Source organism: Emydura macquarii, unplaced genomic scaffold (assembly GCF_026122565.2).
Source record: "Emydura macquarii macquarii isolate MOO-44397 ecotype Brisbane River unplaced genomic scaffold, CSIRO-AGI_Emac_v2 contig_2473, whole genome shotgun sequence".
Classification (NCBI taxonomy): Eukaryota; Metazoa; Chordata; order Testudines; family Chelidae; genus Emydura; species Emydura macquarii.
This window is the reverse complement of record NW_027132610.1, coordinates 11,532,881-11,546,195: the sequence shown is the minus strand read 5'-3', so window position 1 is coordinate 11,546,195 and position 13,315 is coordinate 11,532,881. Positions and strand designations below refer to the sequence as shown.

General features: G+C 41.7%; 1 protein-coding gene across 5 annotated transcripts in view; it reads right to left on the bottom strand.

Moving 5' to 3' along the window:
• Positions 1–13,315, bottom strand: part of PDS5B (PDS5 cohesin associated factor B) — a 195,617-nt gene that overhangs the window by 95,789 nt on the left and 86,513 nt on the right. For all 5 annotated transcript variants that reach the window (XM_067562968.1, XM_067562970.1, XM_067562973.1 and 2 more), the window contains 3 exons: positions 4,682–4,797; positions 2,435–2,529; positions 377–522 (listed from right to left, as the gene is read on the bottom strand). In XM_067562968.1, the coding sequence (XP_067419069.1) occupies positions 377–522; positions 2,435–2,529; positions 4,682–4,797 (357 nt within the window). The remainder of the gene's footprint in view (positions 1–376; positions 523–2,434; positions 2,530–4,681; positions 4,798–13,315) is intronic.

Below are 13,315 nucleotides of genomic sequence, written 5' to 3'. Positions count from 1 at the left end.
AGAATGTAGTTTATCATCTACAGTCATTTCATTTGTTTGTCTGACAAATACACATACTATGGTGTTACCAGATATTCCACCAGTAATCTTTCAATGAAAAATTATTTTTCTCTTCAGTTTTAATGTTTTTCTATCATTAGACTTAGATACTTTAAAAAAGGGAAATTTGAGATGAATAAACTTTACACTATAAATGGCAAAGATTTTTGTGTTATTTAATAGTTTTTATAATGTATTCAAATGACAATTTTTAAATTGGCTGTTTTAAAAAGCAAGGTTATTTTCTTATCTAAAAACAGAAAGCTAAATTTGTTACAAGATATTTAAGACAAACTACTACAATTAACCACTATTAGTACTAATCTAAATGTCTTACCCGTTTATCCAGTGTTCTCTCTCTCACAAAATTAAGTAGGTGATCATTGACAAGCAAAAGATCTTTTTTAGCAGCAGTGACTATGGATACAATAACATCATGCCTAATGGCTTCTTCTGGGTCATGTGACCTTACTTTAAGATATTCTGAAAGAAAAAATACTATAATTGAAATTAAATATTTATGCAGCTTTAACTATGTTTAATTCCCCAGAGAGTGCTTAGAGAAACATGACTGAAGTCAGCCACATTTTACACATTTACACTATTTCAAACATCAAATATAAAGTCACTGAATTCATCTTGAGTAGATGAACTGCCAGCTATTTAGCAACTTTTGTTATAGAGTACAGTATATCTAATAATTATTTCACTATTAGTTTCTCAGTTCCTATCTATAATTAGAAGTATTTTATTTTTGTCAATAGTTAGAGATTAAGATTTTCTTTCCCAGACTACATGGTATCCCTAACTGGTAAAATATAACCTTTTTGCCACTTTATACACCTTGATCACTGTTCAGTGACCAATGAAAAATGAATTGGTCATCTCATAAGAACAGCCATACTGGGTCAGACCAATGGTCCATCTAGCCCAGTATCCTATCTTTTGACACTGGCCAACACCAGGTGCTTCTGAGGAAATGAAGAGAACAAGTAATCACCAAGTGATTCATCCCATCACCCATCCCAGCCTCTGACAAACAGCAATACCTGCCTATCTGGCTAATAGAATTTAATGGATCTATACTCCATGAACTTAACCAGTTCTTTTTTGAACCCCTTTATAGTCCTGGCCTTCACAACACCCTTTGGCAAGGAGTTCCACAGGTTGATTGTGTGTTGTGTGAAGAAATGCTTCCTTTTGTTCATTTTAAATCTGCTGCCTATTAATTTTATTTGGTGACCCCTAGTTCTTGAGTTATGAGAAGGAGTAAACAACACTTATTTACTTTCTCCACACCAGTCATGATTTTAATAGATCTCTATCATGTCCTCCTTTAGTCATCTGTTTTCCAAGCTGAAAAGCTCCTGTCTTATGAATCTCTCCACATATGAAAGCTTTTCTATAACCCTAATCATTTTAGTTGCCCTTCTCTGTACCTTTTCCAATTCCAATATATATTTTTTGAGATGGGACAACCAGATTTGCACACAGTATTCAAGATGTGGGAGTATCGTGGATTTATAAAGAGATAACACGATATTTTCCGTCTTCTTAGTTATCCATTTCCTAATGAGTCCCAACATTCTGTTAGGATATAGTGGCAGTCAAAAAAACTAAGTCGATGCTTTCAGAGAACTATCCACATGACTCCAAGATCTCTTTCTTGAGTGGTAATAGCTCATTTAGACCCCATCATTTTGTGTGTATAGTTGGGATTAGGTTTTCCAATGTGCATTACTTTGCATTTATCAACATTGAATTTCATCTGCCATTTTGTTGCCCATTTTTGTGAGACCCCTCTGTAAGTCTTCGCAGTTTGCATTGGACTTAATTGTCTTGAGTAATTTTTTTTTAATGACTCAGACTTGACAAAGGAAAAAACTAATACAAATCAATTATTCTTCCCCATATCTCAAAGCACACCACAGTGCAGGCCATGAAGTCTAGTACATTACATAAAAGCAGGCCAAAGTCAACTCAACGCACTTTCAGGACAACAGAAGGAATACAATTAACCTTTCGTTTAGTAAAAGTTTGAAAATAATGTATTGAAATGTTAGGTGTTAGATTTTATAAGCTATATTTGTGTTATTTTGCTCTGCTTATCTGAAATACTTCACACTACATTTTGTGAAGATCATGGAGGCAGTGGTGTTTAAGTAGTTATTAATTACTCTTGTATTTTTAGTAATCTTTAATTCAACTTTGCTGATATTTATCAGCTTGTTTCCATTTTTAAGTCATTGTAAAAATCTACTTCATCAACCCATTTCAAAACCTCATTTTCCACAAATGTTGCAAAGCCACAACAGTAGCCGGATACCTAATTCTGCTATTACCATGGAGAATAGATAAAAAAAATACTTCAGAATATTAATATAATAATTGGTACCTGTTAAATCTTTTGCTAGATCTGGATGGTTCATAAGGCAGTGGCTAGCAAATTTCACACATTCAAGCCGGATAGGTACATGGATATCATTAAACCTGTTTTAGGAACAAACACTGTATTTAATAAATCAACACATATGTTTAACTCAAAATTATTTTATTTCATTTCCATCAAAGCACTGTGCCTATTTCTACAAACAAAGCACTGAAATAGTGATAGTCCAAGACTGGTCTTAAACCAGGGGAGAATTTCTCTCACATCTTCACTTAAGAGTAGCACCTTCCCACTTTCCTGTCCCCTTGTATCAGGCAACCTTGTACACGGACAAAGTTCTATGTGTTTGATTCTATTTCTAAGGGCTGTGGGTTCAGTTGATGAACAGATCAAACAGGATTAGACTAGAAGGTTTTGGGACCCAGGGCAGAATGCTCCAGGAATCACTATCTGCTTTTACTTGTAGCTTAGGCAGCATGAAGCAACCAAACTTAAATTAAAACAAGATAGATGTAGCTGCTTTCTAGCCATTTTTTCTTTTCCAACTATGTCTATGCTTCTCATATATGGATGCATGCATAAGATAGATGCCCTTGATTTTACACTGAAAATTTGACTGGTCTTGCAAAGTCTCATTTAAAAAGGAAACTTGAAAATATTTCTTATATAAATACAGTTAATTTATTTGCCCTTTACTAATGAAAATACCCTCCCTTAATGCACATGGAAAACTCCCATGAACACAAATGGCAGTTATTTATGGGTAGCAGACATTGCTGGTTTAAAAAATATAGATAGTCCACTGTCCACCATTTCCATAAACATCAAATATTTAAATAAATAACAGTAATATGAAGAATCATATAAGTTTCACTAAAATAATTGGTTTCCTAAATTGTCAATCCCAAATAACCTATTCCTCTTTAAACTGAACATGGTAAGGCAAAATTAATAGACTTATATATGCATCAAATCTAATCTAATAGGAATCTGTTTAAAGATGGACCACGTTAGAAGTAGTTAAAACTTTCAAAAACCACATTCTTAACAGAAGTGCATGAACATTTGAAAACTCAAAATCTAGTCTCATGTTTGATTTTATTAAACTGGAATTGTTCTGCATAACTATCCGTTTAAATTATTATGTAATATAATCAAATATAAATTTAATATAAGATACTATAAAAGGGAATTCTTTTGGAAAAAATCCAATGCCTTGTGCAATATTTTCAAAATCTGAACAAACTAAAATGATCTAAATTAAATAAATTCAAGTTTCCAAATTTTTAAAAACATCAACACTCAAGATAGGGCAACACAGTTCTCATATCAGTTAACAGTATATATGAAAAACTTCTGACACAAAGATTGACATTTGAATGTAACAGTGCTATAAAATAAAAAGATTTAGTATATAATTTAGAAAACAAATACAGAATTACGTTATATTTGAATTAAAATGGATTTATAAATTTATAAAGGGCTTTATTACAATAATGTAAGTCTTTACTGGTTACTTATTTTTTCAAATGTTTGAAAGAGTCTACAAAATAAATATTGAGTCTTCAAATTTGTAACCTTCTTAAAATAGACATTGTGATTAGTTGATGACAGAGCATCGACCCAGCATCAGGTACACTTTCACTACAGTAGTTATGCTTAAGTTTCTTTCATTTTAGAAGTGTATCAGCTCCATCTGTATTCCCCATTTTTATTAGCAGAAATTTTTTTCATCAAACCAGCAGAATCTTTCAGAATGAAAGAAACACTAACTGTGACTGCTGTATAATGTAGCACTAATTTTATTTATTACAACACAGCAATTATTATTCAGTAAGATATAATACTGTATGCTTATACTCTATTGTAAGTCGTCTCAGGATCACTTCAATATAAGCTCATACTACCAATGCCATCTGATGTTATTTTAAAAGTTATGAACTGATTATTTCAAATAGTGTGATATATCTGAAAAAGTAAAATAAAATGCTGTTATCTTGGCAGTGGCAGTAAAGAAAATTACAATATAAAAATAAAAAATTATCTAAGTAAAGTAAAGAAAAAGGCAGGTTGATAATTATCAGCTCTATCGAATCACAGATGTATCTTTAATATTATCTGTGTCAGATTTCAGAGCAAGCAGCAGAATAGAATTCTTACTTATCCATAGCTCATACTTAAAGGAAATTTTAAAAATGTTGAATTATACTTCATTGTTTATCTCTGTGGGAAGGGAACTAAAACAGTGTATACCTCCCCAAGTAGCACTGCCAAAGTGGTTTGTTTTGAGATGCCAACTCTGAATCCTTTGCGCCAAACATTTTTGCTAGTAGTTTTACAACCTGTAGGCGTTCTTCATTGTCATTGCTCTGGAAAATGAACACATTTTGCAAAAATAAAAAAACTGTATAAATGAGTTTTACACATTTATCTTACATTACACATACATTTATCTTCAGAAAATGAAAATGCAGATTAAGATATACAGTTCTGGTATATAGCAATCTATGTTCTAAACAGATATAAGATTATCTTAATCTTGGAGATGAAGAAATTGATACAGAAATTAAGGAAGTTCAAAGAAAGATGAAATGTAGAGTGCCCTAATAATACAATCCTGTTAAGAGAATACAAATGTATATTAAAGGCTTATGTATATTTCATTTCTCATTTATAGTTTGTTAATACTGTTTTAAACAAATACAGATAAAAATTAACAGAAGTTAGGCACACTTATACAACCAAACTTAGACAGATAATGAACTAGATAAAACAATTTAAAATAGTGTCTACGAGTATACATTTAAAATGCTGCGGAAATCTCCTACTGTGGATATAATGAGAACCTGAGTAAGGTGTCAGGTTCACTGCCCTTAAGTTTTTATAGAGTTCTCACTGAAGGCTCTTCAGCATAAATTTTCAAACGCAACTAGTGATATAGAACCTTAAATTTTTGGGTGCCCACCTTGAGACACTGTGAGGCCTCATTTTCAGGAAGTGATGAGCACCAAACTTAAAAAATACCGGGGGGGGGGGGGGGGCGCTGTGTGTGTGTGTGCGGAAGAGAGCGGGAGGTGGCACTTTAAAGGTCTCTCAAAATTTAGGTACACCAAAATTGAGGCATCCAAAAACTTGTCATGTTTGAAAATTTAGGCTTTTATAATTCAACACTTTCCAAAACTAAGCAGACGCCTTTAGTTGGAAATTAAATTTGCTCCTACACAGTTCAAAATGATCTTCTAGCTAAATATTCCAGTACTAATTTTCATTTCCACCTGTATGAAATACAGAACATATCCTTTAAGGTTAAAATATACTGTAGAGACGTCACGTTAGATTTGCAGTTTAACATTTTACAGTTTAGATTTACACTTACAGTTCACCATACAACATGTATATTTTTGCATAAAATAAGAAAATATGAAAAACCGGACATATAGTTACTCTACACTAAGGTTACACACAGCTACTCAGAGACAGACTGAAAATGTTCTCTGTACATTTATTTTCACAGAATTTTCAAAATCTGAAAATATTTCACATATTTACACCGAACATGTTCAATTCCGCAATATGACTACAGTTCTAAGAAATAGCCATTTCCAAAGTATGCTGCCTGTATAAATACTAGCATCTTTTACACAGCATTTGCTTCCACTTACCTTAAGACTTTCAAGCATATCACTTCTCAGTCCTACCTGTTTGCCACAAGCTACACAAACAGATTCCAATCCAAAACTCTGCATTGTCCAGTCTTATCCAAAATTATACTATCATTTTAATTTCCAATATTCCCACCCCAAAGTTTGCCAAAACAACATATTCAATCTCAAAAACAAGAAAATAATCTCCTCACCACAACCACCCACCCACATCATAGATGATTTCACTATTTCAGGTAATGTAAGAAGAGGAACAACTTCTCCCCTCTGACACTTACACATCACAATGGATTGTATGATTTTTTGTGTTTACCTGTGATTCAGGCTTGTATCAGAATTAACTTATTTAGAATTTTCTTCTCAATTTGCATCCACTCTATTATTGTAAGAAACGGAAACTGAAGAATGAGGAAATCTCTAACACAAATATCCTTGGCACTCACTACCCCTATCACGTGAGAAGAGAGACAACTCAGCTTGAATACCATTTTTTTTTTGGTAACAGCATAATTCAATGTACTTCCTGCTAAAATTAACCAATAAATTCCCTGGTTATGGTTCTGCTTTAACGTTAGCAAGAACCAGCAATAACAGTACATTTTTATTCCACTGCAACAGTGTATATATCTGTCCATTTTTTCAGATGAGTGTTCCCGTTCCAAATTTGCCATTCTAATATGTGGTAATAAGACAGACACTGGCAATATTTTTGAGAAAAAACTATCTTTCAGTTTCTTTTCTTTTAATTAGTTTACAGGATGATTTTTCGGTCATTGGCTTCAACAAGTACCAAAACTACAGCATTTTTTCCAAACTCATGCCAAGAATTTGTCTGCTTGTCAAATTTCCTGCCTAAGCACCTGAACCCAATCAACAAAAACCCAAAAGTCTGCACAACCGCACACCATGTGCTACTACACCCTCTCTAATCCTATGTGTATAGATACTTTCCTTACAGGGATAAAGGTCCCACCAACATATCGCTGTCCACACCAGCGCTTAAATCAGTATGTTATGTCACTCAGGGGGGGGACTAATTCAAACCCCTGAGCGATATAACTTGTATTGACTTAAACTGTAGTGTAGCAATAGCCAATGTCAGAGGCTATGTACACACTACAGCTTATGCCAGTATAAGCTGTGTCACTCAGGGGTGTGAATAAGCTGAAACTGTTCAGCAGTATGCTGAACCAATCCCAGTGCAACCAGGATGATGTTCGCCCTGTCCCTCTTGATTTTCAGGAGAACTCTGTGTAGCAGCGGAATGGGCGGGAATGCATATATCAGAACCCCCTTCCACTGTAAGAGAAAGGCGTCGGATAGTGACCCCTCCTCGAGGGTGCAGAGAGAAAAGAACTGCAGGCACTTCTTGTTCCATCTGGATGCAAACAAGTCCACTTGGGGAGAACCCCACCTCTGGGGAATCATAGTGGCTACCCCCAGGTGGAGAGATCAGTTGTGGCGAGGTAAAAAGGACCTGCTGAGGTAGTCTGCTGTGTCGTTCCTGATGTCCGGAAGGTTAGAGGCTATAAGGTGAAAATCATAGCTCACTGCTAGGTTCCACAGACATAATGCCTGCCTGCAAAGGGTGGAGGAGTGGGGTCCCCCACTCCGCCTGTTGATATAGTACATGACAGCAGTGTTGTCCGTCAGCACCCACACTACATTGCCCGCAATGAAAAGAAGACACCACACAAGCCAGATGTATCGCCTGTAGCTCTCTCGTGTTTATGTGCATGTCTCGCTCCTCCCGCGACGAAACCCCTTACATGCTGTGGTTGGAGCTGATGTGGGACCCCTACACCCCAAATCCGAGGTGTCCAAAACCAATGTGACCAAGGGGGATAGCTCCTTGAACGACATGCCCCGCAGCACCGAGCAAGGGTCTTGCCACCATTCCAGTGTGGACAGGACATGGGGAAGGACCATGACCACTCGGTCCAATGAATGCCTACTCAGGGCATACACAGAGGCCAGCCATGACTGGAGCGACCTGAGCCCTAGGTGTGCGAACCTTACTATATACATGCAAGCCGCCATATGGCCCAGCAGCTACAGACAAGACCTGGCTGTCGTGATGGGGGCACTTGCACAAGCGAGTAATATCCGACATAGTTTCGAAGCGAGGTTGGGGCAGAAATGCCCTGTCCCACGTGGAGTCCAGGACCGTTCCAATGAATTCTATCCTCTGTACCTCCGTTAATAAATTAACAGAAATCAACACTAACAGACCCAAACAGCAGCAGGAGGTACATACAAGGTCCAGACTGCTTCAGACCTGAGACTGAGACCTGCCTTGATCAGCCAGTCATCTAGATGCGGATAAATCGGCACACCCTGGTGTCTTAGGTGCGCTGCCACCATCGCCATGCATTTTGTAAACACTCTGGGGGCAGACGAGAGGCCAAAGGATAACGCTGTAAATTGGTGGTGGGAGCAGTCCACGACGAAGTGGAGAAATCGCGTGTGGCCAGGAAAAATCATGATGTGGAAGTACGCGTCCTTTAGGCCGAGGGCAGCATACCAGTCTCCTGGATCCAGAGTGGGAATGATGAAGGGTAGGGAGGCCATGTGGAACATCAGTCTCTTGAGATATCTGTTGAGACAACACAGGTCTAGAATGGGCCTGAGACCCCCTTTCGCCTTGGGAATAAAGAAGTACCGGGAGTAAAATCCTTTCCCTTTCATGTCCATCGGTACCTCCTCTACAGCCCCTAGGTTGATAAGGTTCTCCACCTCCCACGTAAGAAGCTGCTTGTAAGAGGGGTCCCTGAAGAGGGACGGGGAGGAAGGGTTGGGAGGATGGGGGAGGAAGAAAATTGCAAGACATATCCTGCTGAGATTATGCCAAGGACCCAATGGTCCGATGTTATCATGGCCCATTAGGACAGGAAGAGGGCAAGACGGCTGAAGAACGGATGGGAAGGAGGATCCTGTCTGGAGACTGGAACGCTGTCCTCGGGCGCACTCTCAAAAGGAATGGCGCTGGCCATTGGAGCACATGAAAGGCCCTGGCTGAGGCAGACCCCACAGTTGTCTGGCACCTCCTAGACCCCGTATCTCTGTCCCTTCATCTTTAGGGGGCGAAATGAGGAGGCTAATATCTCTGCTGCTGCTGCTGAGAGCGGACCTGGAGCCTCAAGATCTGGGGCATTTAAAGGCTCAAAGAACGGAGTGTAGCCCTCGAATCCTTCAGACATTGCAGCTTTTTGTCAGTCTGGTCTGAGAAAAGGGCAGACCCATCAAAAGAAAGGTCCTGAATGGACTGCTGCACCTCCTGCAGCAGCCCAGAAAATTGCAGCCCTGAGCACCAATGCATGCAAATCAACGAGGCCATGGCCCTCCTGGCTGAGTTTGCCATATCGGAAACTGCCTGCAGGGCCACTCTAGCCACCGTTATACCCTCCTCGAAGATGGTGGCAAAGTCTGGTGCCTGTTCCTGGGGCAGGGACGCCTCAAAACGCTTGAGGGAGTCCCTAAGATTGTAATTGTACCTGCCCAGGAGTTCTTGCTGATTAACAATGTGAAACTGCAGGCTTGCCATTGAATACATTTTTCTCCCAAATAAGAACAAAAAACTGGACCGGTTTTTGGGAGCCATGCTAAGCTGGCCCTGCCTATTGTGCTCATTGACAGCCACTACTACCAGGGAACCCAGGGAGGGATGGGTGAACAGATATTCAAGTCCCTTGGTGGGAACATAACACTTTTTCTCTGCCCTTTTTGATGGTGGGACCACAGACGATGGCATCTGCCACAAGGCTTTCACTACTTGAGCATCCCTTTGTGTATGGGCAGGGCGACCTGGGCTGACACAGACGCCAACGCTGCCAGCACATGAAAGAAGCTGTCCGAGGCCTCCCTGAACTTCTCTGCCTCCAAATCCAAATTCGAAGCCACCCTCTTAAGGAGCTCTTGGTGGGCCCAAAAATCGTCCAGGGGGACAGACAGCCCAAATGCAACTGCCTTGTCCAGGAAAGACAATGAGGATTGAGCAAGCACGGAAGGCAGTGGCAACTCCTCCTGTTAATGGGGAGCCGTTGACAGGGAGCCACTGACGACGTTCCCTCCTTGGGGTCCGAGTCCTCCTCCGACGGCCACTCGTGCGTCCTCTCCAGGGCCACTGGTGCTGACTGCATGCCAGAGGACCTGTATGAGAGAGGGCCTCAGGCCACTGGGATCCCCCAAGGTCCCCAATACAACCACTGCACCAGCCACTGGCCTTGGGGCCAATCAGGAGCTGCAGAGCAGGGGACTTCCTCCTGAGTCCTTGGGGAGGGGGTGGGGAGTGATGCCCTGATCAGGCAGCAGGCTACCTGTCCTCCCTTGAGGAAATGGACTCACTGCCAGACGACACTGGAGGGGCAGTACCTGGCTCCCTTGCAGTAAAGTGCCGCAAGGGGAAGGAGCGGTGCTTCGAGTACCATGGCGCTCCGATGACCACCGCCTTGGTGCTGGGAAACGCAAAGAGGATGACCGGCAGTACCGCTCACCCGACCGACACCAGGTTGCTGAGGATCCATGACCCAAGGATGATTGGGATGGGTGCTGCGTCGAACATCAGCACCTTGGGACCAAAAACTTGCAGTGTTGTTTGCCCCCTTTAGGTGATGACTCGCTCTTCGGCGACCGGGTTCTGCACTGTGCCCGTATGAGCGAATTCTTTGGTGCCAGGGAGCAGGAACAGTGTCGACGCCCCTCCGGAGAACACCTGTGGAAGGCTGAACAGGAACAGTGCCATCCCCCCAAGTGCAAGGCCCTCGGTGCCGGAAAATCACGATCGGTGCTGCAAGGTGGCTGGCGACCACCTCTGATGTTCCACTGAGGAGCACCCCAAGATGGGGATCGGAAGCACCCTCTCGGGGACCAGTGCCGCGACGTCAACTCCCTGCGCACTAACCTGTCCCTTGGGGATGAGCACCTCTGTTCAGGGGGGCAGTACAGCCATTGAGGGAGACCCATCGTGGGCTAGCCCTCGGAAACCGGAGCCTTTTCCTTCAACAGCACTGGGATCTGAGGAGAAGGCACCAATGGCAGGGCCATCAAGTTCCTCGCTGCCTGGAACGCCACCGGCCTCGATGGCAGCATAAGCTAAAGAGGCCGTCTTCTGCTCCCAGGAGTCAGGGGTGACTCTCTCATTGGGGTTGCACTCCTGGGTGTCGATTCCCTCTCCTGCTGACTGACTCCTGCTGACTCCTCAGCTGGCTGCTCTGAAACAGGTCCCACGCTCAACCCCACTTCCCTGGACTTTCTTGGTGAGGGGGAGTGGCCTCTCTCTGAACATTGCTTCTTCTGTTTCTTCCTTGATGGGGAAGAGGAAGAGGTCTGGAACCATGTCGGGGCCGGTGCCGACTGGGCGCATTGCCCTGACGCCATACTCGGCACCGAGGTGGATCGTGCCTGTTCGGAGGCTGGTCTTAGTGCTGCCTCCATCAGTAAGGCCTTCAAGAGGATTTCCCTCTCCTTCTGGGTCCGTGGTCTGAAAGCCTTACAGATGTTACACTTCTCCTTCCTGTGGCCTTCCCACAGGCACTTCAGGCAACTGTCATGGGGGTCACTAAGAGAGATGGATTTGCTGCAGGAGATGCAGGGCTTGAAACCCAGAGACTGAGGCATGCCCCACTCCAGGCAAAGGTCCCAGCAGGGACTATTCCTAACCTACCTATTGAACTATTAACAACTACTTAACTAACAGAGAACGAATAATAACTATCAAAAACTACTGAAGGTACTAAGCACTTGCAAAGCAAGCAGAGCAGTTCCAGCAACCATCAGAGGCTGAAAGAAGGAACTGGGGATGGGGGGCAGCGGCATAGGGCCAGCGGCACCTCATATGCTGCAGCATGTGCACAGGACTCCATGAAGCGCTGGAGCCAGCCCTACGGTACTGCTGAGGGGGAAAATTCAGGTAACTGTGCACGGAGGCGCACGCACACACACCTAGAATGGAATCGACATGAGCAAGCATTTGAAGAATCGCCTCAGAGGGAAAAAATTCTAAGAAGAAATAAGAATTTAAAAAAACACACACGCACCTTTTGACATAATAAAATACTGAAGTAATAATATGAACTACATAGCAACTATTCAATGGTATCAAAACAGTCAACTTCAGAGTTCTAGAAGTGGTCTGCAGAATAACGACTACTTCCAGGTAACCCACAGAAGTGCATCTATGAGCATCTGCATCTGTCAGCGAGTCTACCTGCTAACTGTAGCCCAACACAATTACATCTTAGCCTCCTTCATGATTTTCATGCCTTATTTTGTTGGGAGTTTTTTTTAATGTAAATTCAGCCATGATCAAATCTGAGATGACACCAACACTGGAAACGTGGCAAACAGCACAGGACAAAACCCATCTACATAAAGAGGTTAAAGGGAATGTGAAAGCTTTTAGAAATTACATACCTATATATAGATATTTACGTGGAAGTGGTTTGCGCTATTAAATAAAAAGGTAGAAAGAAAGAAGGGTCTATTAACAAATGAGGATGATAATGATTTACTTACAGCTAAGATACTGAATGCCCTTTCAAACAGAAAAAAGGTGGAAAAATTGGTAAATTATAAAAACCATAACAAAAGTTCTTGTTGTGGTTCAGGCACTGGACATATATTTAGGAGTCCTAAGCTCAATTTTCACCTTCACCACAGGCTTGTGAGAGACTATGGAGATATTATTCAATGTATTAATCTCCATCAACAAGGGGCCCAGTTCTTCCCAGCTGGGTTTCCCCACCCTGGAAGGACATAGGTCCAAAGCATAGTTTGTAGTTCAAAATATTTCCAACATTCCTTAACACTCCTCACAAGGAGCAACACTGGCTGAAGCAGAGAAGACAAAAGACCAGATTCACCCGTCCACTAAGTTCACTTTGCTCCATGAAGGCAGTGCAAGTAGGAGAACTTAAGCCAACCAGAAATTCTCACTAAAGACTTCCCCCTGTGAAGGAGGAATCTTTGCTGGCATAAAGCTGACTTCAGCTGCCCTCCCCCATCACAGTGAAGAGGCAGGGGTGTTGAAAGCCGGGTGCGCTGTGAAGGAGGTACAGCCCACTACACCTAATTGTCTACAGCCATAAGTTAAGAGTAGGCCCCCTATTGCTCAGTCACCAGCTGGGCAACTGACAAGGAGCTGCAAATGGGCTGCCTGTGGCTGCCCCTCTCCACTACATCCAAGCACAGCCACAAACAATTAAGTCCAAATCTTTTGAATTTCATC